This window comes from Sander lucioperca, chromosome 24 (assembly GCF_008315115.2).
Source record: "Sander lucioperca isolate FBNREF2018 chromosome 24, SLUC_FBN_1.2, whole genome shotgun sequence".
NCBI classification, from domain to species: domain Eukaryota; kingdom Metazoa; phylum Chordata; class Actinopteri; order Perciformes; family Percidae; genus Sander; species Sander lucioperca.
The window spans coordinates 12176209-12196695 of NC_050196.1; the positions used below are offsets into that span (position 1 = coordinate 12176209).

General features: G+C 37.6%; 1 protein-coding gene and 1 long non-coding RNA gene across 3 annotated transcripts in view; one reads left to right on the forward strand and one right to left on the reverse strand.

The window, feature by feature from the left end:
- Positions 1–20487, forward strand: part of LOC116044684 (gamma-aminobutyric acid receptor subunit gamma-3-like) — a 116032-nt gene that overhangs the window by 46520 nt on the left and 49025 nt on the right. For both annotated transcript variants that reach the window (XM_031292096.2, XM_035998799.1), the window contains 3 exons: positions 7771–7862; positions 8301–8432; positions 11554–11636. In XM_031292096.2, the coding sequence (XP_031147956.1) occupies positions 7771–7862; positions 8301–8432; positions 11554–11636 (307 nt within the window). The remainder of the gene's footprint in view (positions 1–7770; positions 7863–8300; positions 8433–11553; positions 11637–20487) is intronic.
- LOC118494504 lies at positions 809–18957 on the reverse strand. The gene is made up of 3 exons (XR_004896665.1): positions 18946–18957; positions 2211–2216; positions 809–1226 (listed from the first exon to the last, which is right to left on the reverse strand). It is a non-coding gene; the product is annotated as an uncharacterized LOC118494504 (long non-coding RNA).

Genomic DNA, 20487 nt, shown 5'->3' on the forward strand with positions numbered 1-20487 from the left:
TCTTTCTCATTATTGCCCCTCATCTCTTTCCTTGCCCTTATTACGTTCCATTACCTTCTACTGTTTCCTCCCTTATCTAATTCCTGTACTTCTCCTCCTCTGCTTGTTTTCCCCCTCAGAATCAATGTATACAGACATTCAGTGTTTGAAGTCAACCTCGCCGTATAAATTAGTTATGAGCACTTTGTTTTTGATGGGCTATTCCGAAAGCCTGGAGAAAAGATCAGCTGTTCAAAGACGCTGGAAAAGAGCTTGACGTATCAAAAAATGTTTAAGGAGATAAACAAGAAAAGGTGCATGTTGTGCATTAAAGCAAAGGACTTTAAAATCCTGCTGCTGACACTAGTATACCGTAGGTGTAGGTTTCACTATCATATTTTATTTCAATAAGTAAATCTTAGACAAAGATGATAGTCAAACTTTAAATGGCATGCTAACATGCTCACAGTGACAATGCTAACATGCTAATGTTGACGTGTTATAATGCTTTCCATGTTTACCTTTAAATTAGCGTGTTAGCATGCTAACATCATTCCAAATTTTACGGTGAAATTAACTGTCTCAGAATTAATTTGCCATTAACAATATAATTGTCTCTTTTGGTCAAATTTAAAAAAAAAAAAAAAAATTAATTATTTATTACTTTTTTAAAGTTTTGAATGAATTCCAGGATACATCTAGAGCTGGGGGTTTTTCTTTTTTTTTTCCCTAAAAAAATCTGCGAATTATATAAAAATAAAAAACTCGATTTTCAATTCGATTTTTTTCCCCCCCTTCCATTTAAAACAAAATAACTGCTAACTGTAAATATATTTTAAAAATATATATTTATTGTATTTAATTAAAGTGCATCAACATAAACAAAATTGCAAAGGCAAACCCTTTCTCTAACTGAAAAGTCACTGTGCAGTGTGCAACAAAGATTGTGAAACATCCAAATTATTTATACTGTATTTGGATTGAGCTAATAAAACAACAAAAAATCCTGAGGTAACTCTTAGTTGAATTGACATGTAAACAGTAACACCATTCGCCATAAAAAATGTAATTGCATTTTAAACATTCTTTGCAAGGAAAATGAGCCTATCAACAGCAGGCTTGAGGCAAGCTCGGTGACAGGTGACAATACCCCCACCCACACTAAAGACCCTCTCCGATGGGGCGCTAGTTGCTGGAATGGTCAGGTATTTTCTTGCCAGACGACTGAGTCTTGTGAAGTTGGGCTACTTGCGGCTAGGTACTGTATATCGAGCGTCCAAAACTTTCAGCATGTTGTTAAACCCTCTCTTCTCAACGTAGTAAACTGGCAGCATATCCGTAGCTATGTAGAGGGTAATTGCCTCCGTTATGGCTTTCCACCTTGCCCCGCTCTTCTCATACGGTACACTGTTTGAAAAGCTTTGTTGAAGAGTTGTTTGCTTTGCGCCGCAGGGAGCGTGCTACGGAAACCCTGAAGGAAGATTTGGCGAATGCAAAATGTATGTACGCTATACTGAAGAGGGGGAGAAAAAAAATCTAAAAAATCGATTTTTTGAAAATATGAATCTATTTGACCTACCAACTCGATTTTGAAATCAAATCGATTTTTTTCCCCAGCCCTAGATACATCTTTTGGTTATATCACTGTCATGTGACCCAGATAATATAATAACACAAATACACAGCCTATGAAGTAAACTACACCTCTTTATTACCATAAAACATTTTTTCTCTATCAACTGTATCCCCCACCCCCTATAGGGTCAGGTGCCAACAACTAACAATAAAATTAATACTAAAAATATATAGTCCGACCAATAATCACTTATATAATTACAATTTGGCATATCTAAATAAAATTCAACAATCGTCACATCCCTTAAGACCTTAGCTGTTAGCAGTATTGCGGTTAAACAAAGAAACGGCGATTATGTAAAAGAAATTGACAATTAGACAATTATGTAATAATTGTTACAGGCCTACACTAAACATAAAGTACAGCTGAGGCTGATGGAAATGTAGTTTTGCAGGTACTTGGTACATGTATTGAACAAAGGGTTGCCAGATCATCAAGTGAGGTTTTCCCTATAGGCTATGTCACTCGTTAACTTAGTTTGACCATACTCAACTTTATGTCAATGCTTCTTTCGCATCTACTACTAGTACTTCATCTCTTGCCACTCCTGCTGCGTCACTAGTATCAGCACTACTTGTAGATAAATGGACACTACTGCTGCCTCTACTACATCCAGCCCTGCTACCTCTGTTACCAGTACAAACAAAAGTAAATCCTTTGTCTTAGAGTTAGACAAAGAAACACAGGTGTTGATTGTGCCTCAGGCCAGATGCTCAGTGAAGCACAGCCGACAGTTTGCGTCATTTCCCATTTTGTGTTTCTTCCTTTCCTTACAGACTTCAAGTAAACATGTATGCAAATCATTTCCTTTTGTTTCTTTCAAAGGTCTTTCTATTTGATTCTTAGGGATGAACAAAACAAAAGCATGTTTATGAAATTAGATCCACACACACACACACACACACACATACAAAAGCATTCTTCAAAATGCCACTCATATCCGCAGGTAACGCACAGTTTTGTTTATTACACATGTGACAGAAGTTCATCACCACCCCTAAGCAGTGGTTGAATGGTCGTGTTTACCGTTATTTTTGCCCGTCACACACAAGGGGCATCACTGTTAGGCTACACAGCAATGCATTCTGGGTGAATGTGTTTATTTGGGGATTGGATATGAGGGCTTTGAGAATAAAATTGCATATTCAAATATTGTTCACGGTGATGTAGTACGGGAATGAGCACAGAAATGGTCAAATGACTCAGAAAAATCAAATACTCATAATTATCTTTCTTCTTCTTCTTGAGGGATTGAAAATGTAGTCCAGCGACCAATTTACCAAGGTCTGGGAGATATAACTATTTCACTTATAAATATGTATACAGAGTATGCGGCATCGGTTTTGCCTGAAGAAATACATTAGTCAGTGATCTGTGCTTAAGTTTGAGATTTCCTTCACTGCAAAGCATAATATAACAAAGAGCAAGACAGTATTTTAGAGCTCATCGGATTCTTCCTGATCAGCAATGAGGCAGAGAGTGTGTTAAGAGGGAGATGTAATGGTGAAATATTGATGGGAGGCTAAACTGACTTTATGCTAAGTTCATTAAGAAAACCAGCATAAGAGAAGAGATCATAACACCAGTGGTGGAAAAAGAACTCTGATCCTTTATTTAGGTGTAAGAATTTAACAATTTATTTAACAGTGTAAGAAGCATCTTAAATCCAAAGTAAAAGTACTCCTTTTAGTTTATTATTAGATAATGATTGTATTCTTGTCTGCTGGGTTTACTTTTGAGCTGCTGGAAGGCTGGAACAACTGCTGAAGGAAGTGTATCACTGACGGTAGCTTAAAGGCCCGGTCAACCAGAATTCAAAATGGCAAAGTATTGCAGCAAAATAATTCCAATAGCTGTTTGCTGCAGTTGCTGCAATTAGTGGATTTGCTCACATGGGCAAAGTGTCAAGTTCAACTTTGGTGACCTTTTACTCACAAGGTTGTACCGTTGACTAATAGCTAACTGTCTTGACAGTGCTGACTTTTGAGGGAATGAAGAGCCAGAGAGTCAAAAATGGAAGAAGCTACTGTAGCTTAATAGCTGCAAAGACCTTTTCCACGGGCAGAGATTTTAACCTGTCATAGTAGGAAAAGCACAGGTGTATTTTATAACCTTAATGATGGCTGCATTTCACGTAGGGGAGGCCCTGTGCATGCTGGATCTAGAAAAGCTTACTGGGAGACTTAAGGTACAGTTTACCCCAAAATCAAAAATACATATTTTTCTTCTTACCTGTTGTGCTATTTATCAATCTAGATTGTTTTGGTGTGAGTTGCCCAGTGTCGGACATATCTGCCGTAGAGATGTCGGCCTTCTCTCCAATATAATGGAACTAGATGGCACTCGACTTGTGGTGCCTTAAAACGCCAAAACAATACAATTAAAGAACTTAACAGAAATATCTCTTTTCAGAAATCGTTACCTGGTTACTCAAAATGATCCACAGACCCGGTTGTGAGCAGTTTCATGTAGGAACTATTTTTTCTTTGTAACAAACTACACCCGCCAACCATATCACTGCACAGAAAGAAGCGTACTCATGGATGAGAGCTGTAGCTGTAGTGTTAACTAGTGCAGGTGAGCTACTGTATCAGTATCAAACTATTAATTGTACCAATAAGCAAGAGCTTCTCGTCCATGAGTACGATTTCTTCTGCCCAGTGATACAGTTGGCATGTGTAGTTCGGTAGAAAATAGTTCCTAGGTAGAAGGGTAAATATGTATTTTTGATTTTCAGGTGAACTGTCCCTTTTTGTTACTGAGCCATTGTTAATGTTTTCAGTTTATAAAAGTGTTCTGCTTTTGTTTTTCTTTAATTTGAATTTACATTAGGTAATGAATTTAGGAAGTAGCAGTAAACAATGGATGACTTGGCTTAATTGATTTAAAATGTTAATACCAGGAAAGCCTTTCATCACCAACCTTAACACTTTTTTATTGAAAGTTTGCAATCCAAAACATTCAGGCGAGAACATTTCTGGCTTAGTAAATGTGAAGATTACAATCAAGCTAACTAAAAACAAAGTTATAAAGATATAAAGTATTAAGTGTATCTTCCCTCTTGGGAAACGTGTTGGTACATGGAAGTGGAAAATGTGGCTGAGTGACGTCTGTAATTGGTGACGAGCGGTCCGCCTGAAATGATGCAAAAATGATGAGGCTGGATAAGGAGGCAGCTCTTTGTTCTGACACTGTTGAAGTCAAGCTAATTAATTTCACTCAGACTTGCTTTGCTGTCAACATCCTTTGGCTTTAATAATGGATTTCATTTTATCAGATTCTGAGTGGTATTTGCATTCCCAAAGAGAGTAGGGCCAGATTTGTTGATTATTACCCACCTTTGTAACAGCAAGTTAATTTGCAGATAATCAGTGTTTGCTGAATGAAAACGACGATCTTTCAGAGTGTGTTGCTCTCATTTGATATGGCAAGAGGATTTTTTTATGTCAAATGATAACATTCTGCAAAAGTTCATAATTTTTTCAAAATGTATAAGAGAAATGATCAAAAATTCATGTGGGAGTTTCCCAGCACTTCCTGTACCTACAGTATCGCCAGTTGTGCAAAACTTAGTCAGGGACAGGAAGGAAATAGTTTATCCAATTCTGAATATTTTAAGAGCTAAAATAAAATATTTATACCCTAAATAATGAACTTGCAACTCGCTGTCTCTGACTTTATATGTTGGACTCTCCCAGCAGAGAATATACAATACAAGTCACCCTTGATTATCTCACCTACATGTTTGTGCTTCATTGTTTTTTACCAATAGCGGTGAGGAATGTACTTTCGTAATGGATCTCCAGTGGAGTAATGCAAGCCTCGTAGTTAATTCAGTCAGATATTTCACTCGGCTTCATTGTTTTGCATTTTGTCCGTGAATAATGGACCTGCCTCAGTGCCTTGTCTTGTAAGTGTAGTTCCCAAAAGGACCCAGTGGAAGCAGAAAATCCCATTTTCTGAGTGTTCATCTGCGCCAGGCGTAACATGTAACACTTTGTGGTTTGCTGTCTTCGTCTGAGTTATTGGTGCGCACGTCTCCCTATCATTATCCTCCAAAGGTCACGCAGGCCGACAGTAACAATGGGGATTCTGGCGACAGATGTATAGGAAGGTCGGGTCTCGTCTGTCTGTTTTTGGAAAAGGTCGGGAAAGTCAGAAAGTGAGTGACACTTCGTGATGTTTGGGGTGCTGCATGTGTACCTCACTCACTCTAAACATGAACACACTGCAATGTATCTTTTGTTGGCTCACTTTAGAAACTTTTGATGAGGATAAATATAACAAACGTTTACAAATTAAACTCTGTCCTCCAGAGAAAGTCCTCCTACAGTATAATTGCACATTCTCCCTCTTGAACCCAGATCATTTTTCTCTCCAAACAGGAACCGGATCATTCCCAGATAGTCTCACATAATAGTCTCTGGAATGCCAATATTTTCTTTTCCTACATTTTACATAATCTTGCTTCCAAAGAGTTCTCACTGTCTGACCTTATCATTGAAGTATCAGTCGGCCTTGTTTACATTCTATAGAGGGCTTCCAGCTGATGCACTGACCTTCTGCCGCCCACGTTGGAGGTCCTCAGCAGCTTAGCACTTTCAAGCTGTGAATAGCTTGTCATATTTCCCAACTGACTCAAGGGGTATGGAAATGTGTTTAATGTCTGGGCTGTTTCAGATTGATCATACAGCACCATTTATCTTCAAATATTAATATAATCTTTTATAGTATTATTATTATTTTCAAATAACAAATGGTACCCTCTAGTATTCTTCGAAATGATTCCATAACATTTTTGATGGGCTCGAAAATGAGATTTTAATCTCAGTGGAATTTACTTGACTTGTTAATTGTCTCAGCAATGAAATGTGTCTCACATGCTAACTATAAAAAACAATATTAAAGAGAGCGAGTGACAGTGATAAACAAGGTTGGGGAAACCATGTACAGTAGCTCACTGCAACCACTCAGGTTTTAATAAAGTTTGTTTCTGTCACAAACGGTGTGGCTTCAGAGTTGCTTGCAAATTGAAATGATCTTTTCAGAAACTAGAAAGTGTTTTAGCAATCAGTTGTCAGTTTCATGTGTTTTTGTTGGTTTGGAGTGGTGTCGGATGTAGGGTTGTTTCCACTTTCACAAAGAAAAATAATGGTCTAATAGAGTTGTGGTTAATATTTACAGTCTTTAAAATAAAAGTAATGTTTGAAACATTGTAGGAAGGGCATGCACCAGCTTTTGAAGGCGTTCTAACCAAATGTTCATATATTTACAGTAGCCATTATGTGACTGCAACCACAATACTTTCATGTACAGCACAATATTTCATTTTACTGATACAGTACAGCAGCAGTAGTGTGCTATTTGGAGTGTATCCTAAGGTGTGGGTGAGTGAAGACAGCTGTGTTGCCAGCTGTCAGCTGAACCCAGGTCTTTCCAAATGTAATATAAAGATCAATGAATGACACTCTCTGTCAGCTATATTTTGCCAGGTTATATTTAGCCATTATTTGGATGCATGTTCTCTTGAGGAATGACAAAGTCTCTGAGATGGGTGGTTACATTAGTAACTTGTCACTTGGCTGCACTATACCCAAAACTTTACTCTACACAATATATTTAATAAAAAGTTGATGGCCTTTTGCTTTACATATGTATATTTGCAACATCTTCCAAGGTTGTACTCAGCTTTGTGGAAATGAAGTGAATTCAAATCCACTTTTTCAAGGATTTAACATATTGTGTGATAAAAAGAAGGAAACACAATGCCAACCAGACAAATACTTCAACTTATTTTACCTGCTATGTAAGGAAATTCTGATGCATCGTTCTTATGCTAAAACTTCTCACAATTAGAAGAGGGGTCATTGCTGAGGTGAAAAAAAGTGCTGAAGTAAACAATTTGTGAGATGGTGTAATTTTAATTTCCATATCAAAAGCATAATGTGTATTCGAGTGCTTTCCAGTTAGTGCTGCCGCTGCTTTAGTATTTCCTTTGAAGTGGACACATTTGCGTTCAAACAAACACATTATCAACTCCTCCAGAAGGACTGGGCCGAGGCCGCTCAGCACACACACTTCATCCATCTCTGTCTCAATGCTGCTTTAAAAAGGGTTGTCAGATCAGTATATTGAGTCTACTTTTTTCTCTCCAGGAGTACCAGATCGATATTATCTTCGCCCAGACCTGGGTGGACACCCGTCTGCAGTATAACAGCAGCAGCAGCATGCGGCTAACCCTCAACAGGTATGCAGGTTTTACTGCAGATATACAGCTTAATTTCAAATTCCCGTATCCTGTATATCAGCTTCGTGGCTGCCGCATTGATACCTAGTATTTTATATTTACCAATGCTTTTTAAAGGAACTCCAAGACACTGCTGTCACTCTTTCATATCCACTGTAGCAACTATTGTGTTTCAACATTTTCATACTGTGAATATCTCATTTGAGAGCAATATTCTTCTCTCTCGGGCAGAGGCCTGTAATTAATGGAACAAATTGATTGATGTACTTTGTTTTCTCTGTAAAGCCCGGGTATTTTGTTATCCTCTTATTGGGAAGTGGAGCTGCATTATGCATTTCAGAGAAATCTGGAGGAATTTAACAGCAGTTATTTCTCACCTTCTGCGCCTTGCTTTTTTTCTCCTCCGTGTGTCTCTTTGTCTGCCTCTTATTCAACCAGCAATATGGTCGGCTTGATCTGGCTGCCCGACACCATCTTTAGAAATTCCAAGAATGCCGACTCTCACTGGATAACAACGCCCAATCAGCTGCTCCGGATCTGGAACAATGGAAAAGTACTCTACACACTGAGGTAAAAGACATGAAAACACAAAGTACAGTATGATGCAAGAAACAAAGGACTGTATAGAGATCCAAGAAAGAAAGGTACACAGTGAATCAAATAGCAACTAAACACAGTAGAGAAACGTACATTCATTGTAAACTTTAACTGCAAACCATTGATAGTGATTAAATCCACTTATTCACTGAAATCAATATAAAAAAGCTTTAGAAAGACATCTGTTACATTACCTCAGAATTAAAACAATGTAAAGCATGGATTCTTCTTGTCTTCTTTCAAAGTTTGTGAAAGTATAACATAATTTGGGCCAAAGGAAGGAAGCAAGCAGCAACGTACAAACTTGTCCTACTCATTAATAGGCAATTATGGGTGCATTTTGCAGATTAATTCAAGCTGCAGTCATCTTAAATTAATGTATGTTGCAGTAGTTTCCAATAGTGACTCATCTCAACAGTGAAAAAAAATGCTCAAAAAAACAGTAAATGCTCTGTGTTCCCATCAAGCTTGTTAGTAGGAGCACACGTAGGTTTGTGCATGTCAGAGCACCCACATGCTGTCCTTGAAGCCCCCGGTTTCAAATCCCAAAGAGGAAAACTTGGACTAGAAAGTTCAGTTCAGCTGACTCACCCCTCCCTAACGTGATATAGGCAAGACCCCAAAGGATATTATCATAGGGGGTACGAGATTAGAAAAAGCTGATATGCATCTTTTATTATTATTTTGTTTTTAGAAATGTAACCCTAGACAATAGAGATACAGACAGGAAATGCACAGAAAGAGGGGTATGACATGCAACAATGGGCCCCAGCTGAAATCAAAGCAGGGACACCACGGTTAGGTGTTAGTGTATGCATGTTAACCACTCCGCCACCTGTGCATACACAGCACACACTTCAGTAGAATTTGAACTACTCGTGTTCTGGTGGCTTGGCTTATTTTAGCTTCTACTTCAATCAGCACAATTAACTATATATTTATTCCCTGCATTTTGTTTTCACTATTGAAATTATAACATCTTAGCATTTGCTACAAAGCATGCTGTAACTCAGCACAGAAGAATAGAAACTTCTCCTACAACATGTCAACATGTCGTGTGTTACTGCTCATTTTCTTCTGCTCCCTCTGACAGCTTCTCAGTGGTAGAGAAATGACACACAGGGGAGGGTTGTGCGTGTGAGTGTGCATGGCCTTATGACAAAATAACCCTCACCATGTCAGTGTCTACAGACAAAACACTCAGGATTCTGACAGACACACGTTCTTTTTAAATTTGAGTGGCATCTGGGTTTATGAACCCTCAAGCTCTGACACAGGCTTTTTCTGTCTTGACGATCCAATTCCACCTGCGTATCCAGGATTTCAAACAACACCTTGGTCAAACAGCAAATACCACCATGAGTGTTTGTTTTCATGCCCTTGGAGGAACAGATGCTCAGCTCCTGCTGCATCATGTATCATTGCCAATCATCGATCCAAAATGTGTACCAAAATGACTGTAAGGAGAAAAACACTTCAAGTATATACCTATAATCTAACTCATAATTGTAGGGGAATAATTAGCTGTGTTTAAGGGGTTAATAATACTGTCATTGTGAGCTTCCAACAAGTTTAAAGCTGCACTGAATGTTTTTTCATTAACAATAGCTCTAATGATCATGTGCAATATGAAAGTGATCACTTACAGTAACTAACACACAGAGAACTTTCTCCCGACTCTGATAAACTCCCTGTACACTTCCTGCCCAGCACTTAACGGCAGACACAGTTAGCAGCTAGCTGGTAAACATAGTAAATACCAGCTAAAGAGACCAATATTCGTCTCAGAAGTTAGTGAAAACTAACTAAAAGGAAAGATAATATTGCAATTAACAAGCATCAGGTGACGAGAACAAATGACTCCAAATGAATGCTAATGTTGTGTAGATAGGCAACTGTTGCTAAAATCTTCGCCACAACTGCTTTATAAGGTGATTAATATGTCAGTGTTGTGTTTTCAGCCTCCCAAGTAGCTAACAAATCAATTCATGCAGCTTTAATTACACTAAATTCTACAGATGGGATTCTTTCCACAGGGTATTTTCATCAAACAGATTTCCTGCTTCTTGAGTTTGATGGTCACATATACGTAGAATTGTTAATATACGCTTACCATTCACCTTAATTGTTCTTTATATTCTGACAAAGATGTGTAACAATACATACATGTCTTTTATGTATGGCATAGGTTTGATTTCGCAAAGCATAGGCTTCTACACGTTGACTCCTAAAAATACACAAATGGAAAAACATATTCTCTCTCAAAATTCCTCCTCACAACCACAAACCTCCCACAAAATGTTTGGCTTTTATTAGCTAATTTCACTTCTGCTAATGTGTGCCTCTGTGATAAATTTGAAAATTATTGTTTCATAAAAGGATGTTTGGGGGTGTATTTGTATTGGGTGATACATCTCTCACACTCGCATCTTCGCAGTGTCACCTCAGCTCCACACTCTTACCCAAATTGGGACTGTGCAGTACATCATCTACACTTTGTCAAGTAATGAGAAGCTGTACCGGGGACAAGGACACAACAACACAACAATCGAAAGAAAACTCCCATTTTCATGATGGTCTCATTATTATCGCATCCAATGTATTTTAGGATAATGTATTGAAGGACAGTAATGCACAGAGAATATGAATAGTCAGATTTATATTTGCATGTGAAACTAATACCCTGTGTCTTTGTGATCACCGTTGCTTTCTCAAAACATCTGGTGTGTTGACTTGTCCAGTGATCATAGCTAAGTACTCCTGTTTTTAACCGCTTACATGCCTCCAGGCCCTGACCTATAAGTTAATGCTGTCTTCACCAAAAACATGTCTGAAGCTGATGATAAAACAGTTCTGTCATTTTGAGTGATGTTACACGTCAACCAAGCAACAGAGTGTGATCCTGCACCATCTGGCTCGAAGCCAGTGCTAGATATGCAAAAAGTGTGTTACTTGATATAAGTAGTGATGAGTACTGTGCATTCACATCATATGCTTCATGGTCCGATAAATTAGCGATCCGAAGCGCTTTTAGTGCCTTGAACATCTTTGTCTAAGTATTCCTCGCCCTCCTTGTGTTTCTCTCCCTCTTCAGGATGACCATCAACGCAGAATGCCAGCTGCAGCTCCATAATTTCCCAATGGACGAACACTCCTGTCCTCTCGTCTTCTCCAGCTGTGAGTATTGGCAGTAGCATAACACACACACACACACACACACAAATATGCACATATTCATGCATAGCGATGCTTATACATATAACGTATCCTAAAGTAGCAGAGGGTTTGTAAGTAAGGTAAGGCTTTGTAAAAACGTAAAAAAATTCAAATAGCAACGACAAAATGATCACTGACAGAAATAAAGCTCCAGAGATTTCTCTATGCTACTGTAATACGAAATGGGCCGAGCAGGTGGAAATGAAGGCACAATTTGATGCCAGAACGATTACCGAAACTGAACTGTGCTACCTGATGAGCACAAACATAACCTCAGCTGCTAACCCATCTCGTCACAAGCAGGTTGATTTTTGTGAAAGGCCCTAAATGGATGTGTCCCAGTTTTGATTGTGGATTAACTGCATCTATAGGGGGATGTTTACGAAGCCTGTTTCAAATTACTTTCAAGGCCACAAAAGTTTGCGTCGCCATAATATTATAATTTTGACTACATAGATAAATCATACCAGCTGCAATTCACGGGATTTGTTCCATAGCTAATGTACAGAACAACAGGAAGTAAAAACGTGAAACATTAACCACATTTTTTAAAACAACACATTGAATGTTGCATAGTAAGACAGGCTATAGGATATGTAGCTTTTGTTTTCAATGGTTTTTTTTTGTTTTCTTTGATTTGATCAAAGTGTGTATGGTGAACACTGGGGCGGAAAGTTGAAATATTTCCATTTATCATTAAGTTGCTTGATAACATATAAAACGGACATTCAGTTCTTGAGTTTGCTGTATGTTTGCTGGGTATTCTTGTTTGCTTCCTCACTGATATTTTTAACATGTTTAAAAAAAAAAAAAAAAAAAAAAAAAAAGGAAATAAATCTAGTGCTGCTTTACAAGACCTGATGCCGGAGCTTTAAATATAAGTTGAAGCGAAGACATTTTTGGAACTGCAAGCCTGTATTCATCTCACAAGAGGAAGGGTATATGTGAGGGAAAATGAGTTAAACAGCCTGAAGTTGTCAGTTCAACAATGACGTTTGAAATTTTTTTTTGAAAATTTTTGATAAAACTTTTGAAACCTCTTTGACACTATTATTTCTGTAAACAAAAAACACCTAACAACTTTTACTGGCTTCTTCAATAATGTTGCACTGGACTGGAGCTGCTATGGGCCATTAAAAGTCAGGGAAAATAGGTATGAGGGACCTGTGGGAAGAATTGTGTGACTGTTGCATTAATGCTCTTTTGTCTTGTGCTGTGGTGCTGAACTGAGAACTACTATTGAGTCTTTTAATACTCATTTCTCTCTCTCTCTCGCTCTCTCTCTCGCTCTCTCTCTCTCTCTCTCTCTCTCTCTCTCCCGCTAAAGTCTATAGTCTCTTAGCCTCTGTGTGTGCCCCATAAAACAGTGCCGCAGATTTACACCTGCATTTCGCACACATTGAATTCCAGATGCAATTTAGTCCGCAGTGGTCAGTCTGCAGCGATTTTGTATACATTTCCTTTCCTTCCTCCCATATTTTACACCCTGATTATAGTTCTGCCTCTCATTGGCTCATCAAATTTAGCTGGGAAGGATGGAGAGGATGAACCGAATGCATTTAGCCACAGTGATGACCGCAGCAGCAGCAGCAGCAGCAGAGATACTATTGACTCAAATAAGGAGGCTTAGCTTAAGAGTGTTTCTCTGATTTATAGCAACACACACTGTTTAGCTATAATGGTTTTTAGGCATGTAAGTGAGAAAAAGATCAGACGTCACAAAGTGCTTCATAATAAAGACAAAATACATAAAATAGAGCCATTATAAAAAATAATTTTTTCAGAATTTGACAGGGAGCCAATGTAAGACCAGGATTGGTGTCACATGAGACCTCTTTGAGACTTTTTGACCCCTTGTAAACAATACAGAGATGTCTTACTGCACGTGAAGAGGGAGTTACAGTAGTCTAGACGGAACAAAGTAAACAGCGTGAATAATCATCTCTATCTCAGCTTGAGACACAATAGGCTTACACTTTGCAATATTTATCAGCTGGAAAAACAAATCATTTTCATTTTTCTATTTTTTATAAAGACAACGCACATTAATCAACATTTCTGTAAATGTGCCAGTGTTGGCCAGCTGGCTAATTTTCGACTCCAGTCGTCCCATTAACCAGTGCATATATTACGTTACCCATCACCAAAATCACATTTGATTTTGTATGATGGGACATTCTGTTTGACCAGACATCTTCCAGTGCTAGATATAATTTAATTTAGGTACTAATCCTTACGTGATGTGCCTACAGATGGCAGTATTTGACTCAGGCCGTTATTAAACCTTCTCTCAGCATTGAGTTTGGATAATCAATTGACTATTTTCCAGCATATACACAATTTGTTCACTGTGTGATGAGACCCGATGTCACAGTACGGTAGGCAGTGAAAAAGCTATTGACCGCAAATGGGCTTCCATTATGTCTCTGCTCTCAGTGAAAGGATTACAAATAAAATAAACCTTTTTTTTTGTGACAATATATTAGTCGTTAGTAATGAATACAAATGCAAGCTCTCATATGGCACCAAGATAATGAAGGAACCACGAAAAATTACATTTGTGGGTGTTCCTAAAAGCAAGTTCAAAATGGCCAGTGTGAGTTTAAGATGTTTAATTACCTCTTAGAGCAGAACATAGGCTTCTTGATAAAGAAAAGAAAAAAAACTTTCATAACATCTGGTCTATGTTTATAGAAAACGTCCACATCTTTTTACTTTGTTCATATGCACATGTTCAATTTTTGGAGACAGCAGCAGAGACATCCCTATCTGCGTATAGAAGTTAAGTCTTTTGGAAGAGCCGCTCTCCAGATGTCCATATGACTCTGATAAGATATTCATGCATTTAGAAGTTCTAAAGAAACAATGTCTGTCAGTCATGAAGTGCTTTTAGATGAAGAAGCAAATTAGCAGGTGTTTCGACAGGTTATCTCAGCCTGTTTTTCCTGTTCTATGTTGCCAGCTTAAGAATGACACGTTCCACAGCAGATGGAGATGACGGAGACGTGGTGACTTATAGTCTTTCTTAGTTTTTGTACATCCCACTCTGCCACTCTGTTTTTGTGCTCTTACATGCTGTAACATCAAGCTCTCTAACCACTCAAGGCGGGTGGCTGTTAACATATTATGATACTGCTGCACAACAATATTCTGTCTCTTCATCATGAAGCAAATCAGAAGCCGTTTTGACTATGTCGAAAAGACTATCATTTTAGCAGACCCATCACTACTATTTGCTGCTTATTATTTAAATACAGAATGGCTCAGTTACACTGGTTGCAAAGTCCCCGTACAAAATGCAGAAGTAACTTCATCTCAGTGCTGTTAAACCAGGCGAGTCATTTTCAGTTTAAAATTTTTTTATCAGCAGTCACTGCTGCCCAAATAAGCCGAGGACCTCCACAGGGTTTGTTACATTATTTGAAACTAGGGGTGGGAATCACCAGCGGCCTCACGATATGATATAATCACAATACTTTTGTCACAATACGATATTATTGCCGTTTTAAACATATTGCAATATTCTGCGATATATTGCAATTTATTACCTTTTTTCTAACTTATGTCCCAAAAAGGAAACTTTGTCAACATTTGTTTCATCTAGAAATATACATTTCTCTGTTTGTTCATCTCACTTCAATTGTGTTGCTGCATTACGGGATCGTCAAGCAGACAAACTGACCAACACATATATAATAATAGATACTTGGCATCTGTGGATCGATACAGTATTGCCACGGAAAATATTGCAATACTATGCTGTATCGATTTTCCCCCACCCCTATTTGAAACCCCATCACAGGGGTTTTGGAATGAAAGTTGTCACTCAGTTTTTGTGCTCTTACACTCTTTTATTTATTGAGATATGACGTTGTATAAAAATGATAAATTCCTCAGTGGCCTCACTAGTCTTTCTTATTAATTCTAAGTACTGTTTGATAGCCGATGTATTCCTGACACCTTGCAAACATGTTTTGAATTCATGTTTTTTTAGTTTATTCCCTGTATAATACCTGTTATTTCTGACGACTAGTCAGCTACTGAGCTGTTTTATACTGATAAAAGCCATGAAAAGCCTAACTGTGATTTCAAGGAACCATGCAGTTATCCACACCACAGGCATAGCCGCAATCACTTCCTAGAACACCCTCTGTGGTGCTATATTAGTAGGATATTTACATTTGTACTGCACTTACCATTATTTATGAGTAATGGTATGTCTGTCAGAAAATACTGGCCATGATTGAGCTCTAGAGGGTACTTGGCTATGTGCAAGAAATGGTAAAGTATGTGACATTTCTTTTTGCTTCTTGTCAATCAGCTGTCAGAAAGAAGAATTTGTCAGAACTGCATTGTTAAAAACTCCATGTTTTTAGCATGACTTCAACAGACATACCGTATAGATACTGCAAAAAGCTATGCTGTATATTAAAACCAGAAGATACTACAGCTATGCAAGCAGTGCTTTGAGCTAAATGCAAATATGTGCCTACCTATAACATAACGTGCAGTTGAGGCTGATGGGAATGTCTTCAGTTTTGCAGGTATTTGCTCATAAACCAAAGTATTGGACAAATCAAGTTTTTCACCTGACGATGACTTTCTCGCTAGATTTGGTGACTTTTAACACCCCTTTAGCAACATTTGACAAATTGAGAATGTGCTGACAACCAGTCACTGATCCCCATTGTTTGTCCGGGGAACACTTTGTCCTTCCTTTTTGTTCTGTATTATTTAACTTGACTTGACTCTTTCTTTTTAAATACACCAGGTTTACAAGACACTTCAGACACTTCAGTTCCAGGTCTGTACAACAGACTACATAACATGCATTGAAATAAAGATTAATTAATTAAAATGAAGATTTAGATGCATATTAGGCATAAGCAGCTTGAGAAATAATAATAGCTAATGATTAAGCTAGTTAGAATCCGTAACCATATGTACCAATGTACCATTGTACATGGTATATGGGCTAACACCAATCACGTATGTTGAAGACTATCATTTTAGTTGTCCTATCACTATTATTTGCTTCCTATTATTTAAATACAGAATTGCTCAGTTACACCAGTTGCAAAGTCCCTGTATAAAATGCAGAAGTAAGTTCATCTCAGTGCTGTTAAACCAGGCGAGGCATTTTCAGTTTAAAAATGTAATCAGCAGTCACTGCTGCCCAAAAAAGCATAGGACCTCCATCATGACGGCCACAGGGTTTTTCTTACATTATTTGAAAGCCCGTCACAGGGGTTTTGGAATGGTTAATCATGAGAAGTTGTCGCTCTGTTTTTGTGCTCTCCCAAAGCAGCTGACGCTGGAAATAAAACTGTTAATGACCTTCTGTACAGATATGGCTGTCAGAGTCGCTGCTCTGCAATAGGTGGGAAAAATTGTGCTCAGAGTCGGCTGTTTTCTTTCCCCTCACTACATGATAAGTTATATTTACTAAGCACATTGTAGTGTACTTCAGACAAAATCCTGAACTGTAGGTAGATAAACATGGTTTCCACCTTTTGAGACAATGAAATGAGCTTTTGAGTTTGGAAAATGTAATAAAACTTCAAATCAGGATCATCCTTTCCATTCTATTCTAGGCAGCCCTGAGATGCACCTTTTTTTAAATGTTGAACTAAGTGAATGATAGGTCCTGCTAAATGTTAATGTTTTAAATAGGTACATAACCATAGCTCTGGAAGCTTGTTGAAAAAGGGGGGGAAACATTATATTAATGTTCATAATATGAAAAGGATGTCCAAAAAGAATGTTTTTTTTCTAAAATATACTACTCGTCCTATAAATCCGGTCATAGACGGGGTGTGGCCACTCTAATATCACAAAGAGTCCCATTTGAACTCATACCTGAAACTACAGACAAAGAAGGGAGATTCTCACTGATAACTGGTAGAATAGATGGAGTCCAAATAACACTGTTGAATGTATACGCTCCCCCAAACAGTGACATTTCATTTTATAGGAAACTATTTGATTTAATGGCTCAATCAACTGGTATACTTATTTGTGGAGGAGATTGGAATATTCGACTTAATTTTAGGCTTGACTCCTCAAGACGGATTCCCCAAATGTCTTTGCAGAAGAAAATTAAGATCCTCATGTCAGAATATGGTATTGTGGACGTTTGGAGGGACTTACATCCAACAAACCGAGATTGTACCCACTTTTCCCATGCGCATACAGTATACTCTAGAATAGATTATTTTTTCATTTTTAAAAGGGATCGCCATAGGGTACGTAACTGCGAGATTGGAAACATTGATCTTTCTGACCATGCTCCCCTATTGCTAAACATAGAAATAAATTATGATTTCAAAAACACACAGTGGAGGTTGAATACAAGTGTACTGAACGATCTACAATTTTCCAAATTAATTAAATCTGACATAAAAACATTCCTAAAAGAAAACCTTAATGGTGAGGTGAGCCCAGAAGTCGTCTGGGACACATAAATAATAATAAATTATATCATTTTGTGTCCAGAAAAAAAGAGCTAGGCAATTTAGATTATCAGAGTTAAATAGGGAGTTAAAAGAGCTAGAGGGAAAACATAAGAGAGAATTAAAACCGGAGATTAATATTAAGCTGAAAATATTGAGAAATAGTATTAATGCACTATACTTAAAAGAAATACGAAAGAAGATGATCTATACCAAACAAAAATACTATGAATCTGGGGCTAAGTTTGCTAAACTCTTAGCGAGCAAATTACAAAAGCAACAAACAGACAACACAATATGTAAAATAAGAGACCCAAATTCTAAGAGATGCGTCTATAAACAAAGTGAAATTAAACAGGCCTTTCAGAGTTACTATAAACAATTGTTTATGCTGTGTGTATAATTATACACACAGCCAAAGTTAAAAGATGGAAAACAAATCGAGGGTTTCCTTGAACAACTTAATTTACCTGTTTTGTCGGATGATCAAAATCAAAGGCTAGTGGCAAATATTACAGAAAGAGAACTATTCTATGCCATATCAAGGCTTAAAACAAACAAATCTCCTGGTCCAGACGGATTTACGTCCGAATGGTATAAAAAATTTAAAATGGAGCTATCACCATTCCTCCTTCAAATATTTAATCTGGCTCTAAAAGAGGGTAAGATGCCACCATCATGGAAACAGGCCACTATATCTGTAATTCACAAAGAGGGAAAGGACCGGCTTAATTGTAGTTCTTACAGACCTATTTCTGTTCTTAATATTGATTACAAGCTCTTCACATCAATTCTCTCAAAGAGAATTGAAGAGATACTTCCACAACTCATTTCTACCGATCAGACAGGCTTTATCCCACTAAGACAAACTCATGATAATATGAGGTGTACATTACACATTTAGTAATCACATTAAAAAACACCATATACAAGCTGCAGTGATCAGCCTTGACGCTGAAAAAGCTTTTGACTCCGTAAACTGGGCTTTTCTATATAGAGTACTGGAGAGATTTGGATTTCACTCAGATTTTGTTAAAGTGATCGGGGCACTATACACAAAACCAACTGCGCAGATAAAAATAAATGGTCATTTATCAAATACTATTGAACTAGAATGCGGGACAAGACAAGGGTGCGGACTCTCCCCTTTACTCTTCGCCCTTTATATAGAACCACTAGCTCAATTAATAAGGCAAACAAACAGTATAAAAGGTATAAATATTTCTGGTGATGTACACAAGGTGGCGCTATATGCCGATGATGTACTACTGTACATAAGTGAACCAACCAACCATCGGTTCCCAAAGTATTTCAGACTCTAAGTAGCTTTGGTGACTATGCTGGTTATAAACTAAATGTAAACAAGACACAGATATTGACATTTAATTATAATCCTCCAAAAACAATAAGCGATGAATTAAAACTTAAATGGGACCGGACCATATTAAAATACCTAGGTATCTTAATCCCCAAAGATATAACTACTATAGCCAAGTGTAACTATGATGATCTTTTGAATAAGATAAAACTTGATTTGAAGAGATGGACCATCACCCCCTTTATGAGTCTAATACAAAGAATCGAATCGGTAAAAATGAACCTATTACCAAGATTTTTATTTTTGTTTCAAGCTCTTCCGGCAGAAATTACAAAAAAGCAATTTTTAGAGTGGGACAAAATTATTTCTAGATTTATATGGTTAGGAAAAAAGCCGAGGATCAGATTTAAAACACTACAGTTCGCCAAAGAAAACGGGGGTATGGCTGTACCACATCTTAGAAATTATTTCTACTCTGCACAAATTAAACCCCTGATGAATCTATATAATACCAACTACCGTGCTAGGTGGAAGGACATTGAAGTACTTCTTATGTCAGATCCACCTTTAAGGGCAATACTGGGAAATAAAGACTTAGATAGGACTCTAGGTAAGATTGAAAGCCCTTGGATAAAATCACAATTAAAAATCTGGACGGAGGCTAAACATCAATATAAATTGCACGATAATCTGAAGATAATAAGATGGTGTGCCTACGACCCTGATTTTAAACCTAATCAAACAGATGTTGGATTCCAGAACTGGATATCTAAGGGTATAACAACACATTTCTCATTAATAGATAAAGGTAAAGTGAAAGATTTCCATACACTTAAAACCAGTCATAATTTGGAGAAACAGGACTTTTACAGATATTTACAGATACGCCATTATCTCAACCAAGAAGCTATTAGGTCCCTGGAAGTGCAGGAACCAGTACTTCATGAAATACTGATGGCATACCAGGCAAAAGTCAAAAATATAAGGGATTTATGAATAAACAAACAAATTCAACATTATATGTGAAAACAAAATGGGAAAG